The 23,920-nt window shown below is 40.7% G+C and overlaps 1 protein-coding gene across 1 annotated transcript in view; it reads left to right on the top strand.

The window, feature by feature from the left end:
• The window catches only part of DYNC2LI1 (dynein cytoplasmic 2 light intermediate chain 1), a 352,340-nt gene that overhangs the window by 56,718 nt on the left and 271,702 nt on the right, over positions 1-23,920 (top strand). The window contains exon 4 of the mRNA XM_078647108.1: positions 11,069-11,138. Coding sequence (XP_078503234.1) covers positions 11,069-11,138 — 70 coding nt within the window. The remainder of the gene's footprint in view (positions 1-11,068; positions 11,139-23,920) is intronic.

The raw sequence follows: 23,920 nt of genomic DNA, 5'->3' as shown, positions 1-23,920 counted from the left end.
GTATTTTTTTTCATTCTGTACAGTAGCACGGCTGTTACGCAACTCGTAGGCCATTTGAAAAAATGCAGTATGACACTGCAGCGCTCTGTGTGGTAGTGCTTTAACACTTGCAGTCAAGTTGCACAGCAGCCGCACTCTTGGATCGCATTGCTTAAAAAGCATTGACAATGCCAATAGTTGTCCTTAAAAGCATTTCAACCATGTTGCTCAACAACACGGAGTGCAGCCGCACCATAGCTGTTTCTTTTCTTTTACTGTCAGCCATGCTGCACAGCAGCCATGCTGTTGTACGACATGGCTGAACATGGTTACAAAAACATTGACAAAGCCAATAGCTTTCAAAGTGCCGAATCCTGTTGGCTTTGCCAATGTACATTAATCTTCTTCCATTATGCAACAAACACAAAGAGACCCTGCACATCTGATTATATTAGCACCCACCCCCTTCTTTGTTACTGAGCCCTGAACTCTAGAACATAACTAATGAATGGCATCTGTATGTGGGTCTAGCATCTCTACTAGAAGTCCTATGTGCACCATCAGGGCTTCTGCCCACAGCTAATGCCAGTCCAAGTGTATAGCTGTGAAACGTTTCATTACACAGTTTACACCCACAGAAGAGACACTGACTTTACTTTTGATATCTTTCAACGTACAGTTCGCCTATAACAAAGCATTTTTTCATTCAAATGATATAGGCAAACGCGTTAACCTGCCAGTTGCTAAACTTTCAGCGTAGACAACGCTGTACAGAAAAGTATTGTTAATCTGCTGTGAATTCTGTGTTTTGCATAAAAGTATCCCTTTTTGGATGCAACAGACCCTGGAGGTTCCCACTGGTCCCACTTTTGTGCTAGCAACAGCCTTCTAACATTGTAGCCCTCTGGCAGATGTCTCGTACTTGTTCTTCTTTAGGTTCAGCTCTTGTCTCGTGGTAGTGTAACATATGGTGATCTGCTGCAATGAATATTGTTTAGGGGAGATTCACTCTCTGTTTTATAGCACATGGTAAAATCTCTTTAAAGAGCCAGACAGCCTGTTACACTCTTTCATCTGATTTTTTTCAGGCCTTTTCATTAAGACGTGCAAAAGATATGCTTTAGGATTAAACGAATAAGCAAGCAATGTAAGCTGTCGGGTTAAAAAGGAGAATTTTTCCACTTGTATGAGGAAAGCTCATTAGGTACAATTCAATATTAACATGTTTTGTATGTAAGCAGGGGCAGCTTATGCACCATACAACCACATGCTAGAAGACCACAATAGTAGACAGGGACATGTCTTGTGAGGGCGCGTGTGTAATGTGACAAGGATGATATTAAGGAGATTATGCTGCACTTCCAACAACCATCTACATCCGTTTGTCCATTTACCCACACACTGTCATTCCAAAACCCACCTCCATCTGTCTATCCATCTATTTTCCATTCAGGAGTATAATTTACAAATATAAATACGTACCTAATGGGTATTAAAATAGGTGATATGCATGCGCTATATTTGCTAGATAATATACATGTATCGCCAATGTAACTAAACACACCCATACACAAGCAGGCACAAACACACGCGCAGAGGTCCAGTTTTGTTTAGTACATTCTGGAGCCAGCACTACAACCTTTTCAGGCTTTGACATTAGCATATTCTAATGTTACTGTATGCTGAAGTTGGTATATTTTTATGTCAGTCTATCTTGACATCGGCATACCTTAATGTTCGGTAACCTTGACGTCAGTATATCTTGAAATCAGTATATATTAGTGTTTACACATTGTAATATGGGCTATCTATTCTGTGCAGCTCTCACCCCTATCTATCCATCATTCCACATAATTTCACTACACAAATCTACTCCACACCACACGCAATTACACAACTAACAATACCAATCCAACCTACCTAATTCCACTCCACACCACATACACCCACTAAACTCCAATTCAAAACATGGGTAAAAGACATTGTCATTTACAACACCAATAGCTCTAACTCTCGCAAATGTAGGAACTATTGGCATTGCCTGTGTTTGTTCGAGAAGAAGCCACGGTGTTAGATTACATTATTAATTAGCAGCTTTATGTGCACTGTGACTTCTTTTGTACGCTGCATGCTTTTAGGACCATGAAAGATATTCACTTGAATATATTATCATTCTTTCTTATGACCAGCCTGCTACTGATGACAAAGGGATGCTGGATGTTCCTTTATGTTGGTTCATGTGTTTGCTGCATTCTTTATATGTATATGGATTGCATCAAATGGTTGGCCCGGTATAATATGTTGGATTTCTTGTGCTCTCCCAGTGCACGTTTTGAAAAGGGAATCCAATGGTTGAGACCTAACCAATTACCCCCTTTGCTTATTATGTGTTTGTTTATCAACAGAAGGATGGGGCTAAAACCTCAACAAAGAAGCTTTGATCAATTTATGTGTGGCCACCACTGCTATGGTTGACTATCATTAATTCTGATCACAGAAACTACTGTTAATTATCAGCTAAATCATGTCTCTTTCTAGAATTCTGGGTGGTATAATGACTTTTGTATAAAAATCTTTGAAGCATAAACTGCAACTACAGTGAATGCAGTTCGTAATTATTACGTAAATTAATACAACACCGCCGGTACCCACATGCTAACAATTTTTTTATTTTAGTATGAAGCACTACATTTAGAAGTGTGTGATGAGTTAGCTATTCTAGTGTGTCATTTTGGGCCCTAATTCCACAGGATCAGCCTCAAAGAATAGATATAAATCTCGCCTTATTCCCAAGCTCAAGCGTTAGATATTTTCCGCCATTTGTGAACGCTGACTCTTAAAATGGCCCAATTATCCATAATACATACGTTTTCCTTTTTTCTGCTCTCAACTGCTTTGGCTCCTCTGTGGATGAACCCTGATTAGGTATTACAAGAGTGGGTTTAGTAACATATGTGTTTCAATTTCCCTCTCCTCTTTTCTTTCATCTGTGATTCAAATGTTGTTTATCTCTTTGCAAGACTAAGTTAATCAACTGAATAGTATCAGTGGCCCATGGCTACTATCTGCAAATCATCCCATTAGTCAATATAGAAGGCTAAGGCAGCCTCTTCTCCAGTCCGGGTTGTTTCAGCACATAGCATTGGAATATGGTGACCTAAGGAACCAATACGTGGTTACTTTGTTGAAGTGTCAAAAGACTCACATCCATTTCTTGCACAATTTGCCTTCTATCGAACACATCACTTTGTCATATTGTTTCAAATAAGGATTATTCCAATTTATTAAAAGAGCTCCCTAGGTAAGTGCTCACGTAGGAAAAATTGGACAGTAACTTGGCAATGTAAGTGACCTTGTTGAAGAAATGCTGAGAAGTGCTTAGAATCACCCCAAAACATCTCTGGAGTGCCATACACATGATCCTGTTGCTACTAGTGATCATAAGAGTACATCTAGCAGAAGATGATGCTCATCAGATTGTATCTGGGCTGGAACTATAGAAAATGGATTGAATATGGTAGTGTTAGGGGTAAGTGAAAATGTACTCAACGAGTGATTTAGTCTGTCAAGCAAAATTCCTGTTTCAGTCCGGCAGTACAAATTTCCCTCTAAATTATTAAAGGTGTCTGAGCGGGGGCTGCGAAAGGTCTGTCTCCTGCATCCATGCCGGCCTGGCAAACTGTCATGACCACTCATGCAAGGAATGTACGCAGACTGCCCCTCTGGCTCGAAGTCGAATTCTAAATCTCACTGGCAAGTACAAACTAGTGCAGCCTCCTTTCAAACTTTGGGAAAAAGGGCTAGAAAAGAGACACTGGGATATTCGCTGGCAGGGTTCACTCACAGAATATCGACACCTAAAATACCATACCACAATACCGAGTTATATACATCAATGTCAAAAATATCAACATCCTATATTTATAAGGGTATGTACAAAAATATCGAAAAATTTATATCAATATCATAAATGTAGTTGTACAAAATATAGTCATATATATATAAAAATAATACAAATGCAATATATTAAATAATAAAATTAATTTTAAAACATTTGATTTAATATACATTTTAACACATACAGCAAACTTAATTAAAAAAAGTTACGCATACCCTGTCATTCAAATCCCGCGGACTGCCTATGCATTTCATTCATTTGATAACTTTATTTCGGTCTTAGACCATAAAAGTGCACATAAAATACATACAAGCACGAAATATTAAGACAATAAATAATCATCAAATCGTTAAAAGAGAATTAAACTTTGAGTTATCAAAAAGAGGAGAATAGAAAATATCATATTTACTGCAGTTAAGTTAAAAAGGTTTGTCTTCTACGCCACATACTAAGTAAATGACGGGATACGGCGAACACAATAGGGGGGTGAGTGTCATAGGTCAGGATCCGACAAGCCTGAATGAAATGCAGAAGTTTGAGGTTCCTGCAAATTGGGATCAACCAACAATTTCTAATTGCTGAGTAAGCAGGGCAAAAAAACAGTACATGTACGACATTTTCATTTTTATAATCACATGCAAGACAAGCTTCATTATTAGACTTTAACCATTTACATGTAAATGACCTAATAGGTAAAGTGCCATGCCCTAACTGGAGATACAACTTTCTAGCAAACGGAGGTTCAATAACATCCATGAATTCCTCAAATTTAGATTCCATTTTAACAAGGAGGAACTCTGTCGTTAGCCTGCCCGTGATTGCAGAGCTCTGGTGTTTTAAAAAATTCTGCCTGTGTATCTGGGTATGGAGTTCCCTTTTTGAAATCCCAGGGCAATGAATCTCCGGTGTCTCCCAAAGTTCCGGGAGACCTATCTGGATACTAACGGCCCTAATATGCTGCAGCCATGGGATCTTTTTACATTTAAGGGAGGTCGAGACCTCAGATAGTTCTGCTCTGTAGGCGGCCAGTTCAGGGACTGACCAGATCCTCTTCCAGTACATAATTGGTCTTGCACTCGTGATCTCCTCTATTGGCTCCATCCCAAGGTCTAATCTAAGAGGAATCAGTAGTGTGCTGACTGGTAGTCCAACTAGGTTTCTCATGAAGCTTTGTTCCACCCTTATGAGGTTCTGAGTCTGTTTGTGCCCCCAAAGTTCAGCACCGTATATTGCCGCAGTTCTAGCCTGACGACAATACATTTCCAAGGCCGGAGACACCGGCTTAAAGACTTACCCCCTAAATACTTTGCTTATACCCCCCGCTAGCTGTGATAATTTGAGTGCCGACTTGGCAATCTGCGTATTCCACTCAAAGCTCTCTGTCAGGGTAACACCCAGGTATACAAAGGTCTTAACCCTCTCAAGGGGAATACCATTTAAGACCGGGTTTGGGCGTGTCCGCTTCGGGGGGTTGAAAATCATGAACTTCGTTTTTTCTAGGTTGGTTTCCAATCCCCTCGCCGCGCGAAACGCTACAAATCGTTCAAGCGTTCTTTGACACTTTGTTGATGTTCTAGACAACAACAAAGTGTCGTCTGCGGACATCAGAGCGGGCACTCTCCCTGTGGCCAATTTTGGGGCATGGTTGTCCGCCACACCATTCAGATGATCCACAAGACCATTAATGTAGAGACTGAATAGTGTGGGCACCAGGACGCACCCTTGGCGCACTCCTTTCTGGACAGAAAATTGATTCGTAAGGTCGCCATACATGCCGCGCCTGACCTGTGCATAGTTGTTTGTGTGGAGCCTAGATAGAATGGCCAATAAATAGGGCAGGAGTCCCAGGTCTGCCAGCACCTTCCACAGTTTCTCACGAGGGACTAAGTCAAATGCTGCCTGCAGGTCCACAAAGACAAGGTAGAGGCTGCCACCCTCCACACTTGCTATTTTCCAGTACAGGACGTGCAAGCGAAGTATTTGATCTATGGTGGAAGTGCCAGACCTAAAGCCTGCCTGGAGTGTTGTTAGAATCCCGTTCTCATCTATCCACCCAAGGATCCTATCAAGGACAATCCTCCCCATTAGCTTTTGTGATGTATCTATTTAGCTAATGGGTCTATAATTTGAGGGAGTATGTGGACAGCCCTTTTTAAAAATTGGCACGATCTCCGCACCCACCCAAGTTGGGGGTAAATCAGCTCCCCGCAAGATCTCGTTAAATAAAACGACCAAGTAAGGTGCCCAAATTTTGGGTTCGGTACGAAACAAATCCCCTGCCTATGCATAACATGATATTATCGGGCACTCACATCCTAAGCATTTAGCATACAGTGTTCTGGATTAGAGGGCAACGGGAGGCAAGCTCATCAGTACTGCATTGGTTTCGCCATATAACACCAATATAGCAAAGCTGTCTTTCTGCACTTACTTAGTTTGTTTTCCTCCTGTGTAATTTTCTCTGTTAAACCCACTAAGTCTTTCCACCATGGCAGTGCATGACTCACTACTGTTGATGTAATTTCTACCATTGGTAGCGCTGGGATGCCCCTGGGTAACCGTGCGCGGTACAAAATTCTTTAATAAAGCGGTACTACAGCAAAAGGCAGCCACATGTAGTAAAATGTCTTATCACGTCTACGAAAATGCAAAAAAGACTGTCACTATCACCTGTATATAACATTTCACAGGGATAAAGCCAGGAAGGGTTCCTAAGCGGTATACGGACAGTGCCGGGACACCTCGGGTGAGGTAGCTGTGCGCTTTACAAAATGCCCTCATTTCATTTCATATTGCACCACCATGTTCCAGCGCACTATGTGAACAAGGCTGCATGTCTGGTGGCCGAAACGTGTAATTTGGACTTATGATGTTTGAATAAAAGACACTCACCTGCATCCTTGCTGACGGAGTCTGTATCCTGTTGTTGCGCCCCATTGGATGGTCGCGCTGTGGAACTTGTTGTGGATATATATATATATATATATATATATATATATATATATATATATATATATATATATATAATAATATAAATTAAATATATGAAATAATAAAAATAATTTAAAAAAATTGATTTAATATACATTTTAACATATATAGCAAACTTAATTTAAAAAAGTTAAACACTTACATAATAATTTATATATATATATACATATATATATATATATGTACTTTAAAACAATTAATAAAGTTAGTTTTAATATATTTTATAATTTTAAAATGATATAAAAATGTAATATATAAATATATATATATATATATATCTATATATACACAAAAACGAATACCATAAAATCTATTAAAACATTTTATTATCAATGAAAACATTAAACTATTTAAAAAAAAAAGTAAACTTACATGTCCCACTCCAGTCAGTGCAACAGAAGGGAAAGTGTTGGATAACGAAAGGATAAAATGTACTGTTCCCTCCTCAATAAGTGCAACAGTAGGGCAAGTGTTGGATAGCGGAGGTGTAAGAATTACTACTCCCAATCCAGTCAGTGCAACAGTAAGGAAAGTGTTGGATAGCGGAGGGTTAAAAATTACTATTCCTACCTCAATGAGTGCAAAAGTAGGGCAAGTGTTGGATAGCAAAGGTGTAAAAATTACTATTCCCATTACAGTAAGTGCAACAGTAAGGAAAGTGTTGGATAACAGAGGGATAAAATGTACTATTCTCGCTCCAGTCAATGCAACACTAGGGAAAGTGTTGGATAGCAAGGCGGTAAAAACTACTATTCCCACTCCAATGACTGCAACAGTAGGGAAAGTGTTGGATTGCGGAGGGCTAACAATTACTGTTCCCACTCCACCGAGTGCAACAGTATGGACAGTGTTGGATAGCGGAACGTTAAAAATTACTATTCCCACTCCAGTGAGTGCAGCATTAGGGAAAGTGTTGGATAGCGGAGGGATAACATTTACTATTCCCTTTCCAGTCAGTGCAACAGTAGTGAGTCCGTTCAAAATTAAAAACAAACAAAATGTCAACAACAAAAAATATTTTTAATAAACAAAATTAAAAAAATTTATACGATTAAAATACAATATATTTAATATTTAAAATTAAACAAAAAAACATATTATAATGTTAAACACATATCACAAATACCCACAAATATTATATTAAATAAAATAAAAATAATTTTCCACCAAATATTTTTATTTAGACGTTATTTATGAACAAAAACATTATTACATAAATTTAGTTTATGTACTTCCTACCCTATAACACCACACAATTCACAACCCACATCCAAATTTAAAAAAAACAAATGTACTTCCATAATTAACGTCATTCATTAATAATAAAAGAAATATAAAAAAACATAAACATTAACTTCCTACCTGTTGCCCCTATAATCCCCACAAACCACACCTAACATTAAACTGTAAAAAAATGTATTGCACAATTAAATTTGTTTTTCAATTAAAAAACTTATAGTATTTAAAAACTAATTATAAAGTAAGTCAAATTAATTAACTCCCCAACCCTTTACTTCTATAAAACCAAACCCCTCACACAAAAACAAATTACCCTTATTAATGATCAATTAATTAATATTAATTATCAACTAATTAATTAAAAATAAATTACTTCCCACCCTTTAGCCCTATAAACCCCACAACCCACACCTAAAATTAATTAAAAAATTTCCATATTTACTTTTTAATTCATTCATTAATATTAATTATCAACAAAATATTAATTAAAAATAAATACCTTCCCACCTTTCACCTTTATAAACCCAAAACCCATACCCCCAAAAAATAGAATTAAACAATTAACACAATTATGTATTCTTAATTGTCAACTAATTATCTAATTAAAAATAAACTTCCCACTCTTTACCCCTTTAACCCCCACATCCTGCACCTAATTTTTTTTACAGAATTACTGTAATTAATTACCAATTAATTAATATTAATTAACAACCAATTAATTATGAATAAATTACTTCCCACCTAATACCCCTATAAACCCCACAACCCAGATATAAAACTTACAACAACAAAAAACACGCAATTAACACTATACAATCTCAATTAAATAAATATGAATACTTAAAAAGTAATTATTAATTTAATATAATTAAATTACTTCCCACCCTATTCCCCTATAAACCCAAACCCCGCTACGGAACGAAAAAATGCAAAAAGTAATTTAAATAAAATTAATAACTACTAAAAAGTTAACACATATATTAAAAAACATAAACAATACTTATACAAAAAAATCACATACATTTAAAATATGTGCTAAAATACATAACACTAATTACAACATCGATATTTTAAACAACTATATTTTTGAAAATTATATGAATAACTTCTATATTTTTTAAAACAATATTTCTTACCTTAAGTTCGATATTCTTGACCACGATATTCTTGCTGTCGATGTTTCTGTGTCACGATATTTACAGCTCAATATACCCTCTGGCAGAGCTCTGGAATCAAGATATTGATTATCAAACACGTCGGCACAGTAGGTTATAACAGAGTTTTCAAATCTTATACATGCACTGTTCTGGAAGTGAAGAAGCCAAATGAGGTTAATACTAGAGGCTACAGATTCCACGTAGGTGCAATCAAAGTGAAATTCTGGTGTGAAAGGAAAAAAGCCACCAGCACTCTCAGTTGTCAGTTTGTCTCAAGCCCATAGACTGCCAATTGTGGCCATCGTGTTTTGGGCCACCTATCTTGGTCTCCATGGACTCTCAATGGACATAAGTCTCCTGAGCATCAATCTCTCCCGCTCCATGCCACATGCCATTGTTTACCTACCTCTACTAGCCCTCATTTTCATCGGATTTGGTTTTACCCTCTTGTTTGAATGTGGGTTCTGAGTAAGATTAAAGTTGAGTCCTGACAAATCTGGCAAACGTCAGCGATTTTTAGGTTTTATTTTGGAACCATATCTTTACTTTTTAACTGTGTTTTTTTCAGCAAATGTCTGAAGTTTCTGGACATACATTAAGGTCTTACAAGCAAAGCTAATCATAACTTAAAAACTTTGTTTTATCACTGAATTTCAGTTTTTTTATCACATAACATAAATGCGTCCAGGAGTGGCCAACCCTAGCTGCCCACAGCTTCCATTGTACAATGCAAGGATTTGCCTTGGGCCCTCCATCCAGCCAGCCGTGGGTGACCATCCCACCTGATGCAGAAGGCCTTTAGCCTTGACCTCCCGGGGTTGGCTGCAGGGCCAGGCCCTGTGCCCACCTTGCCTCTGGAGCCAACCATGGCTATTGTGGCCTTTGGCCATGTGCAATGCGGGTTGGCCACAACTAACCCACAGCAGACAGCCAACCCTCACCGTTCATTGTTTTTTTTTGTTGTTTTTTTTATTGTGTTTATTTTGTACGTTTTACTGAACGCCCATTATTTTGGTCCCTCAAATTTTTTAATATTTTTTCTTTCTTTTTATGTAATTATTTTTTTACTTTATATACTTTTTTTTAAATCAATAAGTATGGTTTTATTTTTTAGCTGCATTTGTTTTGCAAACTACTCCACTTCTTCAAAATTGTAAAATACAATTTATGGTGTTTATTAAATGCTGGTTTATAACGTGGGAGATGACTGATTTGTTCATTTCTCCTGAAAAAATTTGTTTCTTGCATTTGTTAAAGTAGTTTGAAATAATCTGCAACCTTGGGGAGAAAATAGGCGCTCAGAAAGACTTTACACATTGTCACATTTTTCCACTTTCTTTCCAGTTGTCTGATGTGTAACTTCTGCGTTCTTCGTAAATTACAACAATATGCATACTTATATTTTTTGACCTGAAGATGAAGCTTATGTATCTATAATTTATTTATTTATTTATTTTATAGTTTTATAGAGCGCGAACTAGACCCCTGAGGGCATGCAGTCTAAAGTCCCGGATACATATGGGATAAAAAAAAAACAAAAAACTAAAACAAACAAGTAGATACACTATAAAAGAAGGAACACAGTCTCAACTATTGGGTGGGATGCACTGGAGTGCAGGGTAGGTATCATCCATAAAAGCCATGGATAATGCCGAAGTGGAGGGTGGAACATGTCGCTGAGGTGATTGTAATGTGATCGTTAGGCGAGGAATTTGCCGATTAGGAAAGTTTTGGTCTCCTTTTTAAAGAGTGCCAAGGACAGATGAGTATTTATTGTGACTCTGTTTTTCTTGTACACTTACAGAGATGAAATTCCAAAACCAACTCTAGCATTGGAATATACTTTTGGCAGACGAGCAAAAGGACATAATACGGTAGGTGCATGTGTGAAAAATGTATGTATATGTAAGTTATGAAGTTGGCAGAAACCAGTGCCACTAACAGCTATGCTAACAATTCAATTTAAATTGCTACAGTATACAGAGGGCCATCCAATGTTTTTCTTTCAGACATTGAAAAAATAACTCACATATATGTGGCAGTTTTGCCCAGGGGCCTAGGTTTAAAAAATATTGTGAACTCCATCACAACTCGCAGTGCAGAAGTCTAAATCTGGCTGTATTTTATTTTCTAAAAATCCTGTGATCTAATTTCTAAGGTTCGCTCTGCTTTTCTGGGTGGCCTGATGATAGGTATTGGATGGGTATTGTAAAGAGACGTGAAAAGATTTCCTTTAGAACTCTGCCAAACTTTCTTGAAGTGTTCTCTCTTTCTCGTGTTTTATATGACAACAAAAAGTATTACTTATATCCCTGTATAAATACATCTTTGAAAAATGATTCTATGATGCAATGGAGCTGTTGGACAAGCAGGTCTACTATCTGTGACAAGATTGGCTTCACACAAGGTTTTCGAGTGGCTTTAGGGGGCTGCTGAAAAAGAGAGACTAGTCTTCAGCAGACTGTGGTTGTAATCTGGGACCCACCCTCCCTATTCTAAGGCCACAAATGTGTATTTTTTGTGTTGCAATTTTATATTGAGTAAAGTAAAGGTATACAGCATGAACACCTTATGATATCTAAGCACAAATGTTTGAAAAAAGTTAGACTGAATGTTGCATTGCAATTTACTGAGAAGGGAAGGTGGAGGGGTATGGATACATGGGAATAGGCATAATCTAGGTGAAACTGATATCCAGTAATAACCCGTGAGTGAACCCCCAGTGCCGGCCAGTCCTTCAGAAGTCATATGTAGTGAGGGGTCAGTGGGCCTGCGGTCCTCTAGTGGGGGAATCCAACAAGAGGAGTACAAGAGGGCATTCTCTGAGAAGAGGAGTGGTGGGGTGGAGGGTTGCGTCTCCAGCGACTGGATGTTGCAGACCGCAGGGCTGGAGGAGGGCAGGGATCATGGTGAGGGGGAAGAGAGCCCTCCCCTGTAGGTTAGGGTGATTCCTACGTCCATCGCTTGGGGGATGAGTGGGTTCTTGACGAAAAGTGGAACGGGCAGTGTGGGTTACCCTTGAAGAAGGAGGGTGTCCACTGCCCTGTGAGCCTGCGTGTCTGGAAGAAGGGAGGGAAAGGGATGGGTGAGGGAGGGATGGGGACGAGAGGAAGAAAGAGGAAAAGGGATGAGTAGGTGGGAGGAAAGCACATAGGAAAGGCTAGGAAGGGAGACAGGAAGAACGCAGGGAAGAGGGGTGGGGAAGAGGGAGAGAGACAGAGGGGGAGGAGAAGCAAAGCGGGGCAGGGCAGGGGCAGGGGGGGACATCATTGTTGCTCGGGAGGTGAGAGGGAAGGCGGGGTGGTGACCATCCGGACATGCAGAGAAGGTCGGTTGTGCGGTTCAGCGGGGTGGAGAGCCCTGGGCAGGGTACCTGTCGGTGTCCTCATCATGGAGGAAAGGCTCCCACATCTGCATAAATAGCTTAGTCTGGTCCTGTAAGTTGTAAATGACACGTTCGTGAGAGGCAGTTTGGATCATTGCCACAAACCAATTTTCCTGGGATTGGGGTACTAGCGACCTCCATTGGGGAAGAATACATATCTTGGCTGTAGCCAGGTCTGTGTGAAGGAGGCGGCACTGCGGGCGGGAAAAATCCGGGAAGTCGCCCTTGTTGTGGAGGAGGATAACTGAGGGGGTGAGAGGTAGATGTAGCGGCATGTAGGGAGCCAAGACCATTCCAATATGCAACCCGATGGGTTGGATTGAAGCTCACTCGCAGATGATGTTTGCTGTGTCGCAGTGGGTGTTTGGGAAACCACCAGAAGTTTGCTTGGGGGAAGGAGTCCTGCTCTATTCAGTTTTGCTGGTGACCAATGCCAGTCGTGGAGCATTTTGAAGTGGCAGGATGGGCCTCTCTCGTGCCCTTATCCAGGGCTTCCAGTATGTCTGCCAACTCAAGTGTGTTTTTAAAGATATCCTCATAAAGTGGTGAACTAATCCATTAGGAAGCATAGACACCCAAAAGAATTCTGCAGTTTTCCCAAAATCTTAGAAAAAGATTGACAATCATATTTGCATTGCCGTTGGGAGCTATGGGGGGTGTGATAAGGGAAATCCATTGTAAACCATATTCCTGACTTATATCCTGTTTAACCTGTCTCTGTTAGAATGCTCGCACCTGAAACATGGATCCTGCTCAGGTTACTCGGCATCTTCCATAGTTTTAAGTAGGTCTTATGATATTATTGGGCATTCATAGATATTTCAGTAGTGCGCACTTCTAAATCTGTGATGCTAGTATTCAGTAGTGTATGTGTATAATAAAAGTATTTTTCCTTTTTAAAAGAAAAATCGCTGACTGGGAAATCTATTTGTTGAGTATTGTTTTTGTATACAAGTGAATTGGGATTGCTAGCCCACACTAGCTCCCCTGAGTATGCCTTGGACTCCTCAGCTTCGCTATCCTGAGTGAGTCAAGTGATTCAATGGGTTTAAGCTCATTTTGGTATTCCCTTTCAATGGAGATCGATGTATGTTACAGTCAAATCTCAGAAAATCCCTCCCTCTTTCACTTTTGTGATATTGATAAAAACAGCCGTTAAGTTGGCTTAAAAAATACTTCCCATAAAACTTATTGAGCGACTTTGTTTTCTGAAAGACTTTATTTCCTGCAGTCGTATGCAGGGGTACCATTCAAAGGTCACAGAATGTTAGCAACTGACAACAGAGTGTAAATCATTGACTATGTCTTATATTAGAGCTGACACACTAGACTGTGTTTCATAATATCCATGTTGTAACGTATTGTATTGAATTATTGCATTTGTATAATGCTTTCCCCCTTGAAGGGGTCTTCAAGAATTTGTTGTGCATGGCCGATTTTGCACATTTTCTGGGAGTATTGTTTTCATCCATTCGAGCTCCAAACAACATTTTTTTCTTAAATCTCAACAATATGCAAATTATGTGGCAAATTGTGTTAACAAATGATGTAAATTCCTTATTATGCTGTAATCTCAGCAACCATAGATTAGTACACATCCACTGGCCCTCACCACTGTCCGTTTTTAATGAAACAATTACTCAAGAATGGTAAACAAAACCTAAATAATCTAATTCCAATCAGTGCTCATTGATAGCTGAGCTTTCAAGGAGACAGTTTTTTCAAGCTAACCACCCAAAAATAAATACGCAATATAAAAATAAAAATACATAATCTTATGGTTCTGTGGTGAGATTTACAAACCATCGGCATTTTGCTTCATGGTTTATGATGCCACCAGAGCCCTTTGATGACAATATTGCACCCTATTACACAGTTACCCGTTAAGAATTCTCTCTCTCTCTATAGATATATTTATATATGAACATATATATAGATCTATCTATATATGAACATATATATAGATCTATGTATCTAGCTCAGTTAATGGCGCTCTAATATTTTTTATTTTGTTCTGCTTTTAAAAACAGGCATAACATGAATTTACATTAACATTTACCAAGCATTTGTAACAATTTTTAAGAAGTTTAAATTAACTTTTAAAAATGTCTCTTTACTTTACCCTATCTCTGTCTATGGGTGGAGACCTCTGTCTACATGTGAAAAGTTACTAATAATAACCACACATTGGTAAATTTGGCTTACCCCATGGTGTCAGGGGGTGGTGACATGTAAGTCTACACGTTGTAGTAAATTTACACTTGGAAATGGTGAATAGCCAAAAGTAGTACATTTACAACAAAGCGTAAGAGTAAATTTACACATGTAGATTTACTCATGTGTAAACTTATATTTGTGAATAGACCCGCTTAGAGCTCTTCCAATAAGTGTATTCAATAGTTAACAACCACTGATTGATACACAGTTCTGTTCAGTCTCAAGAAGAGAACCTGTTCACATATGGTTCATTCTATCTGTTTCAATTCCAGGTTGAGCAGTACCTATGGAGACTTGTTCTGAGGTTCTTTATACTTAACAATAGGAATATCTCTGTCACAGTGAGTGAGCACATCTCAGCCAAAACACTGTTGAATTCACAGCGTGGTATTAGGTTCAGCTATTACTTCACAGTATGCTTGGCAGTTCATCACAAAAGCTCACCTTAGAGGTAGTAGGTTCTACACCTAGAGTTACTGATTGCCTGTGCAGTTAGAACAGTAGAGCATCTCGGTCCTTCCAGGACCCTTGTGTGTGTATACTAACAGCTGGCAGTGGGTCCCAGGCTGCTTATGAAGTGGAGGCCAAAGGAGAGCAGATGGCTGATGGCGCAGGTAACGGAGTGGGGGCTAGCAGGGATCAGGTGTCTGATTGTGTGTATGGGTGATGGTGTAGGTCACTGGTGCTCAGATTAAGTTAGCTGCAGATCACACAAATCCAGATGATGTTCTTGCTGATTGGCAGAAGTTTCTGGATGTGACCTCCTTGTGTATGATCACACCCAAAATGCTTGCTGATTCTTACAGGATGCCAGTGGATCCAAGATGGCTCCCGCTATGCCATAACTTCCTGTGAAGTTTTACAGAATTGAATATGATCACAGCCAGCTTCCTTGAAACTTCTAAGAAGACTGACAACTTCTAGGGCCCTTCTAATTGCCGCAATAAGGGCTGTTGCAGTGCCCCTTCAGGTAATGGAGTACCATGGTGCTCGGCCAGAAGGATTGAGTCCAACAGTGTAGTGTGCTATGCCACAGTTTTGTCTCCCAGAAAATGAGGAGACTGGTGCTACCTGCGCCCGGTACATTTATTGTGCCGCTGAACAGTGAATAGACAACGGTTGTTCCTCTGGAACAGAGTGTAGCAAATGGCGTCCACCCATGTAATCCACCCGAATTTATCGCAATTGGTCTCATTACCATTGTCTCGCTTATGGTAAATTCACGGTAATTAGACAGAGCGTGTTAATCCCCAGTGCCTGCTTTTTCAGGTAACGCCACTGCTGGAAAGCTAGGGTAAAGGGCACGGGGCTGTGCGCACGATACTACCGCAGTGCACTGCCCTGTATTTGGGCATAAGTAGCCTGGTGCTCAGATTAAGTTAGCTGCAGATCACACAAATCCAGATGATGTTCTTGCTGACTGGCAGAAGTTTCTGGATGTGACCTCCTTGTGTATGATCACACCCTAATTCACGGTAATTAGACAGAGCGTGTTAATCCCCAGTGCCTGCTTTTTCAGGTAACGCCACTGCTGGAAAGCTAGGGTAAAGGGCACGGGGCTGTGCGCACGATACTACCGCAGTGCACTGCCCTGTATTTGGGCATAAGTAGCCTGGTGCTCAGATTAAGTTAGCTGCAGATCACACAAATCCAGATGATGTTCTTGCTGACTGGCTGACTGGCAGAAGTTTCTGGATGTGACCTCCTTGTGTATGATCACACCCAAAATGAGTTAGGGACTCTTCAAGCATTAGTGCTGACCTGGAGTAGGTCTTATGATATTATTGGGCATTCATAGATATTTCAGTAGTGCGCACTTCTAAATCTGTGATGCTAGTATTCAGTAGTGTATGTGTATAATAAAAGTATTTTTCCTTTTTAAAAGAAAAATCGCTGACTGGGAAATCTATTTGTTGAGTATTGTTTTTGCATACAAGTGAATTGGGATTGCTAGCCCACACTAGCTCCCCTGAGTATGCCTTGGACTCCTCTGCTTCGCTATCCTGAGTGAGTCAAGTGATACAATGGGGTACTTGGTTCCCTTTTTAAAGGCGCAATTGAAGGTTTATTACTTGCGCAGGATTCACATCCTTCACAACTAATACAACCAATTACTTACACAGACCCTCTCTCCTGCTCCGGCGTTTTTAGGGTATCGACGATGGAAGGCCCTTCTAGAAATGGCACATGAATATGTGCCACCACCCCCCTAAAACATGTCTATGTGCCATAACTTTTCCAGTCCAAAATATGCCAGAGCTCTCCTAAACTTGTGAATCTAAGATTTGCTGGATGCAATACTCAGGCTTACCTTTGTGTTTGTGAGGGGTTAGTTTTTGGGACAGAAGAGTGGAGGAATATGCTGACTTGAGAAGCAATACATGAAAGGCTGGATACACATGCTTGGTTTGGGGAAGACCCAAGCATACTTCTGACTACCTACCTGGCTGTCCTACAATGAAGGGTTCCAAACAGTGATGTTTTAACTTTGATGAACCCTTCAGATGAATGTGCCTGGTTTAGAACCATGCCTAATCTCCTCTTTATAACTGATAGTGGACCTATGCTTTTTATCCATACCTTCATAAATAGTGATTTGTGTAGTTTATATATTCGCCTGCACTTTATTGTATGGAAGACGGAATGACTGTCCACTTGTCTTCAAAAGAGCAAAAGGATTGAGCCAGCGTTAGGAGACTAGACATCGCCCTAACAACAAAATCAGGCAGAAAAAACGGCAGAACTATGTAGACTATTAATATACACAAGTTCAGCAGTGCCAATAATCACCAGGGTCAAGCAGGTAATATCAAAGCTATTGTGTTAAGGTTTGGTTTACCATTTGCACATCTGACCGGGGATGTGAGTTGGAGGACAGTTGGATTCTAATCCCAAGTAATTCACAAAAATCCTTCCAAAATGTAGTGATAAACTGTGGAACCCTATTAGACACTATATGGGAGGGGACAATTAGAGACTTACAAATGGCTGTAAAATATGTTTGACTAGTTGAGTAGTAGGGACCACTTTAAGGGGCATGAAATGGGCTGCTTTTCTTAAGATAAAGTTTACTATTGCACTCATTACTATCTAGCCCTCGGCAGAGCGCAAGCCAAAAAGAAAATAAATAAAGAAATGTCGGCTACAGAAAGGGATGCAGAAGATCTTAAATCATACTGTGGCCTGATGTGCCTTATGTACATGCCGAGCAATTGGAAAAATAACTCCTTCATATCTTTAGAGACAGAAGGCCACAAAAATGTTGCTTTATTAATTCAAGAGTCTTTTGTGAACCTAGGTGGACAGTTAAAGCACTAGTAACCAAAATGTGTGCCTTTCCATTCTCCCATCCTCTGTTGAAGGGGATTATTGGAAGGATTTCCCAGGCCTTAGGGGTATCCTTTAGTAGTTTTTCAGCCTGGACAAAGTAAAATTGTAGGTGACTGTTAGGCTGTAAATGTTTTAAGTGGGAGGTATCCCAACCTAAGCTGGATGCAGAGTTGCCTATCCATAGAGTTTGTGATGTTATCCAGGTATTGCTTGTATGCTCTGGCAGGCTTAAAGTCTGTGAACTGCCTTGTCAGTGTCCCTCTTGAGGCATTTGTCCCATCATTTTGGGCAACTCAGTCACAGATGTTCCGCTTCAGCTGCTGTTTGGATGGAATAAGTTCCGTAGAGCAGGAGTTCCACAACGCCTGCATACCCAGAGCAGATAGGGACTTTTTGATGTTACCCAACCAAGATATTTTGTGTGATTTGTCCAGCCTCGTTAGCTCCCTTAGCCTTCAGCATAGGCCGCTAGCATTGGTGTAGTGATTAATTTCTTTCAAAAAAGTAGAATTGGCTTTACTAGTAAGAATATCTTTCTAGCCAAACAAATGTAAATGTAATGTAAAGGAAATTTCTACAGCGCTACTGCTACTCTGAAGAGTCTCCTGGTGCTCTGCAAATACAGTGGAGCAACCGAGGAGAGCAAGAACAGAGTCAGTTATTAGAAAACAGCCATATTTTTAACTTCTTTCGGAACAGCGGTGTGTATGTGATGCATCTTAGTTCCAGGTAGAGTTTATTCCATAAAGACGGTCCCAAGAAGGAGAAGAACCTGCCCCCCCTTCATGGATTGGCGGATTCAAGGGATTTTGGCCAAACAAAGATTTGATGAGCTTGGACTTCTGAGAGGAGTGTAGAAACCGATTCTCACTCTTAGGTACCCCGGACCTGCCCCTTCAACGCTCTATGGATTAACAGTGGATTTATCCTCTTCCTAACAGAATGCCAGTGCAAGTCTCTGAGGAATGAGGACACGTGTGTTCTCAGAGGTAGGCTGAGTATCGTACGAGCGGCTGCATTCCGAACCAACTGCAGCCTATTAATCAAATAATCAGGCATTCCAAGAAACAGTGTATTTCCATAGTCCATAAGAAAGAACAAGGGAGAACCCAGCCAAAACTTTTTTACGTGGTCCTATACAAGGATCCAAGAATATATACAGGACATTGGAGCAACCATCAAGCGAGTCAAGGTATCACACCTATGGAAACATTGATTCTTTTTGTTCTTTATTTATTTTTTCATTTTTATGGTTTAATGCATTGAAGTAACAAACGTAATATTTATACATTTAGGAAATCATTAATAAAAACACATACGTGATTTTAGACATTATATAGTCCCCCACACACCATTCAAATCCCTACTATATAGTATTTCCATAGTCCAGTCTTGATGTAATCAGTGCCTGGACCACCAGTTTTCTAGCCGCCAAAGACAGAACGTGCAGAAATGTCCCCCGCATACGTAATATGCCAAAGCAGGTCCATACCACTGCATTGACTTGTAAGAGAATGTAGAGTTCCCCATCGAACTTAATGCCTAGATTTTTGACAGAATTTGTTTGAGTAAGTGGAGGGGGAACATCCTTTGGCCAGAAGATCTGCCAAGGCTCTTCCGGTCAGTCTTTCCTGCGTTACATTTCCATTGATGGAAGTTAAGCCATTGGAAGACTTCGGTCAAACAATTTCTGATTTTTCCACCCAGGATTGCTTCATTTTTCTCCATGAAAAAAGCAACTGGATGTCATCTGCATAAGAGACTACTATAGCACCCAAGGGTTCAGTCATGTATGCCAGGGGAGCAAGATATATGTTAAATAGTGTGGGGCTCAAGGCAGAGCCCTGCGGGACTCCCACCTTAAGGACCCGTGGTCCAGCGAGCAAGGAGGACACCACACCTCTTGACCTCTATCTTCAAGGAAAGACACCAGCCATTTCCATGCCTGTCCTCTAATCCTTATTTTATACAAAACAAGGGAACCCAAAGGTATAGCACTAGGGACCTTGGGCAGTAACGTATTACAAAAAACAGGGGTCCCTAGTAGTTCAGGGATCTTTCGCAAAAAATGATAGACATACGCTCAATAGTATGTATGACCTTTGTCCAGCCGGACAGGAATTTTAATTAAAGTGATAAGCAAGAATAAAGAGGATTTTTTTACACAGTGGGTGCAGCCAGCAACCCACAGGGGACAAGACAAAACAAGGGGATGGGGTTAGAACGAACAAGGCGGTCTGTATAGTAGTAGTTCAGTGAACAGACAAAAATACATTTTAGAAGCATTATTGTATACAATTTATACTTTTCATTTTACATATGACGCTAAAATGTCGACGACGTTTCGATGCCTATTGTGAAATGAGTGGCATCATCTTCAGGACAGAGAATAAAAAGGTTTGTCTTGAAAATCTTTAGGCAATTTTTTACCAGATTTAGGTCCAAACATTGTTTATTTCCAGGGGGCCGTGCCCAATATCAAGGGAAATATGGTCGGGTACTCAATTATCTGAGCATTTTCCAAGCCAGGGCAAGATAGCCTCTTCATAGGAGACCGGACCGATCGTGTCTCATTCCTGGTTGGGTTGCTCGATGGCAATTCTGGGCTCAGATGGGCGGGGATCGCTGGAGTGCTCGTGGGTGAAGTGAAGATAAAGTGGTGTTTGGAAATAGACCTGACAGACTGTAGGCAAGCCAGAAGAGTGTGGTGGGGGATTGTGTCGAATGCTGCTGACAAATTTAGCATAATTAGCACAGCTTTGCCACTAGCTTCAAGGATGCACCTGATGAAATTAACCACCTCCACCATGGCTGTTTTAGTGCTACAATTGGGTAAAACCCAGATTGGCTTGGGTGAAGCAAATCATTGCTTTCCAGGTATGGGGATAACTTCTGATTAACATGTTTTTTGAGAACTTTTGACAGGGCTGGGAGTAGGGGATGGGCCTATAATTAGACTGATCTGTAACATCCACCTGAGGTTTTTTCAGCAGTGTCAATATTTTGGCCTGTTTCCATGGCTTAGGAAAAGTAGCCTTAGAAAGTGAAGTGAAGTGAAGTGAAGTGAACAAATCCTTTTTAGCAGAATTAGGATAATGAAAGATGGGGAAAAACATAACTAACCTATATCATTCAGTTTACATGCAGCTCTTTGCTCGCAGTTCATTAATCACTGTGCTATATTACAATTGTAACTTGTGTACTGCAAGTAACAAAGTATCTCTGTGACAAAAGCAATACACTATTAAGCTATCCACATAAAATACAGTTCTGTGATTTGAATAGTACTCGTTCTTTGCAGTAGGCATTTTAACACTGCGCTGCTTTATGATGAGTCAACTTTATTCAATCTGAATAAATAGACCATAACAGTACAATAAAAGGAAAACATTAAAATGCAATTGATATCCAACAGTGTCTTTGCAATACATTACAGTAACATTTTGTATAGTGCACTATTATTCCTTGTCATACCCCTATCCATTATGTCCAAATAATGATGTTACATGTTTGAATTAAAATCGAGAGGGAAGGGAGGAGGGCTAAAAACCTCAACTAAGCTCTCCTACCAGCCTAAGTGTCACTTCCAATTATCAAAATATACTCAGGGGGGCACACCAATAGGTTGGTTCACTGCAGATGTTGACTCCAAAAGAAGAAGAATAAAAGGCAAACATTAAATTACAATTGATATTCAACTATGTCTTTACAATGCATTATGAAAACATTTCATGAGGAGCACTTTCATGCCTTATCAAAGCGATGTTACATATTTAAATTGGAATCAAAAGGAAAGGAGGGAGGGCAAAAACCTCAGCTTAGGGTCTGCTATGCGCTCCTGCCTACCTAGTTGTCACTTCCAATTTTCAAAATGTATTAAGGGGCATGCCGATAAGCTGGCTCCCAACTAATGTCGACTCCAAAAGGAGGGAGTACCAGGCTCGGTCGCGTTAGGGGCATAACGTAGGGACCCCAACTCCGAAGCCAAAAACCATGTACTCTCACCTCAAAATGAGGAAACAAGTACAGGAGGCCACAAGCTTACAATGTAGCAAAGCTAAATAGGGTGTCAAGGGGGCAAGTGTCTATGGTGCTGGTAGTGCGATGCAATAAAATGAGTAGGTCTTTAAAGCAGTCATCTCTTAAATAATGTAATAAAGGGCATAATCAGAATCGAGCCCCCTGTGCAAGATTCGTCCTGCAGACATAGTAATGTAAATATACTAGCAGGGGAGGGGGAATCCTTACAGTGGACCAGCACAAAGTAACCATATCTAAGTATTGTGGGCCATGAAGCATTGGATAGCCCGGCAGTAACTTCCCGGCTAAACCCCTGAGACCACCTAATCTTTGTTACCTAATCTGAGAGAGGTATAGACAGCCACAGTTACTTCCTCCAAGGATAAACATTGAAGGAACGAAAGTGCCTGCGTGCAGTGACTCAAGGAGTATTTGTTCAAAATTGCTTTAATAGTGTGTGATCTGGGTTTGGAGTAAAATCTACAAAAGAACATAACATCTAAAGTTCTTTGTTGAGAGATCGAATCGCAGGGGCAGGGATCAAGGTTACACTCCCAATTATTACAATAGGGCGTGTTTCCACCTATCTCGGCCCCTGCCTCTCTAGTACTCATGGGCAATCTCAAATCGGGCTCGCCGCTGGACCCGTGCCCCGCTAAACTTCTGGCAAAAATTGCGGAAGTAATTAATCCGCTGGCGAACCCGCTATTGAATCTCTCGCTGAGCCAGGGAGTGGTTCCGCAGGCCTGGAAGCAGGCAATGGTCATCCCGCTGCTAAAGAAGCCTGGTCTGGACCCAAAGGCCCCAGTCAACTACAGGCCTATCTCTCTGTTGCCGGCTCTCACGAAAATTGTGGAAAAGCACGTTCAAACGGTGCTTTGCAATTTTCTAGAGACAAATGAGATTCTGCATGCCACCCAGTCAGGCTTCCGTCCAAATCTCAGCACTGAGACCGCGCTCCTCGAGGTATCAGAAACCATTAAAGGGGTTCTGGACACCGGGGGTAAAGCCATGCTGGTGCTGTTGGATTTGTCGGCGGCTTTCAACACCGTCCCCCATGATGGCCTCTCGTAAGACTCTATGAGATAGGACTGCGGGGGACGGTGCTCAGCTGGTTTTCCTCCTTTCTAGCTGGCCGCCGGCAAACGGTCTGGGCCTCGCCAGATTCCGCCGTTATGCCGCCTCTGGGAGTCGGGGTCCCACAGGGCTCTATTTTGAGCCCGACCCTTTTCAACATCTTTATGACCCCTTTGGCGGCGCTGGTGGAGTCGTTTGGGGCCCAGATCGTATCCTACGCAGACGACACCCAGCTCCTCTTCTCATGTAAGAGAGGAGGAGACTTTGACGGGGAGAGTATCCGGGATTGCCTTGGGGCTGTTTTTCAATGGTTCCAACTGAACAGCCTCAAGTGCAATTCCGATAAGTCCGAGGTACTCTTCTTTGGGTGTGATACGGAGCCAGACTGGCAGGCTTGGTGGCCCATTAATATGTTCCCGCCGTCTTGTTCATCCCAAATGGCGAAAAACTTGGGGGTCAAGATGGATAAGGGGCTAACGTTGAAATCCCAGATCCTCGGGGTGTCGGGCATGTGCTTCGGCCTCCTTAGGATGCTGCGGAGGTTTCTTCCCCTTTTATCTGAGGAGCACAGGAAGCTGACTGTGCAGGCCCTGATTGGCTCGAGGCTAGATTATGCTAACATTCTTT

This window comes from Lissotriton helveticus, chromosome 6, assembly GCF_964261635.1.
Source record: "Lissotriton helveticus chromosome 6, aLisHel1.1, whole genome shotgun sequence".
NCBI classification, from domain to species: Eukaryota; Metazoa; Chordata; class Amphibia; order Caudata; family Salamandridae; genus Lissotriton; species Lissotriton helveticus.
This window is presented reverse-complemented; position numbering and strand designations above follow the sequence as displayed.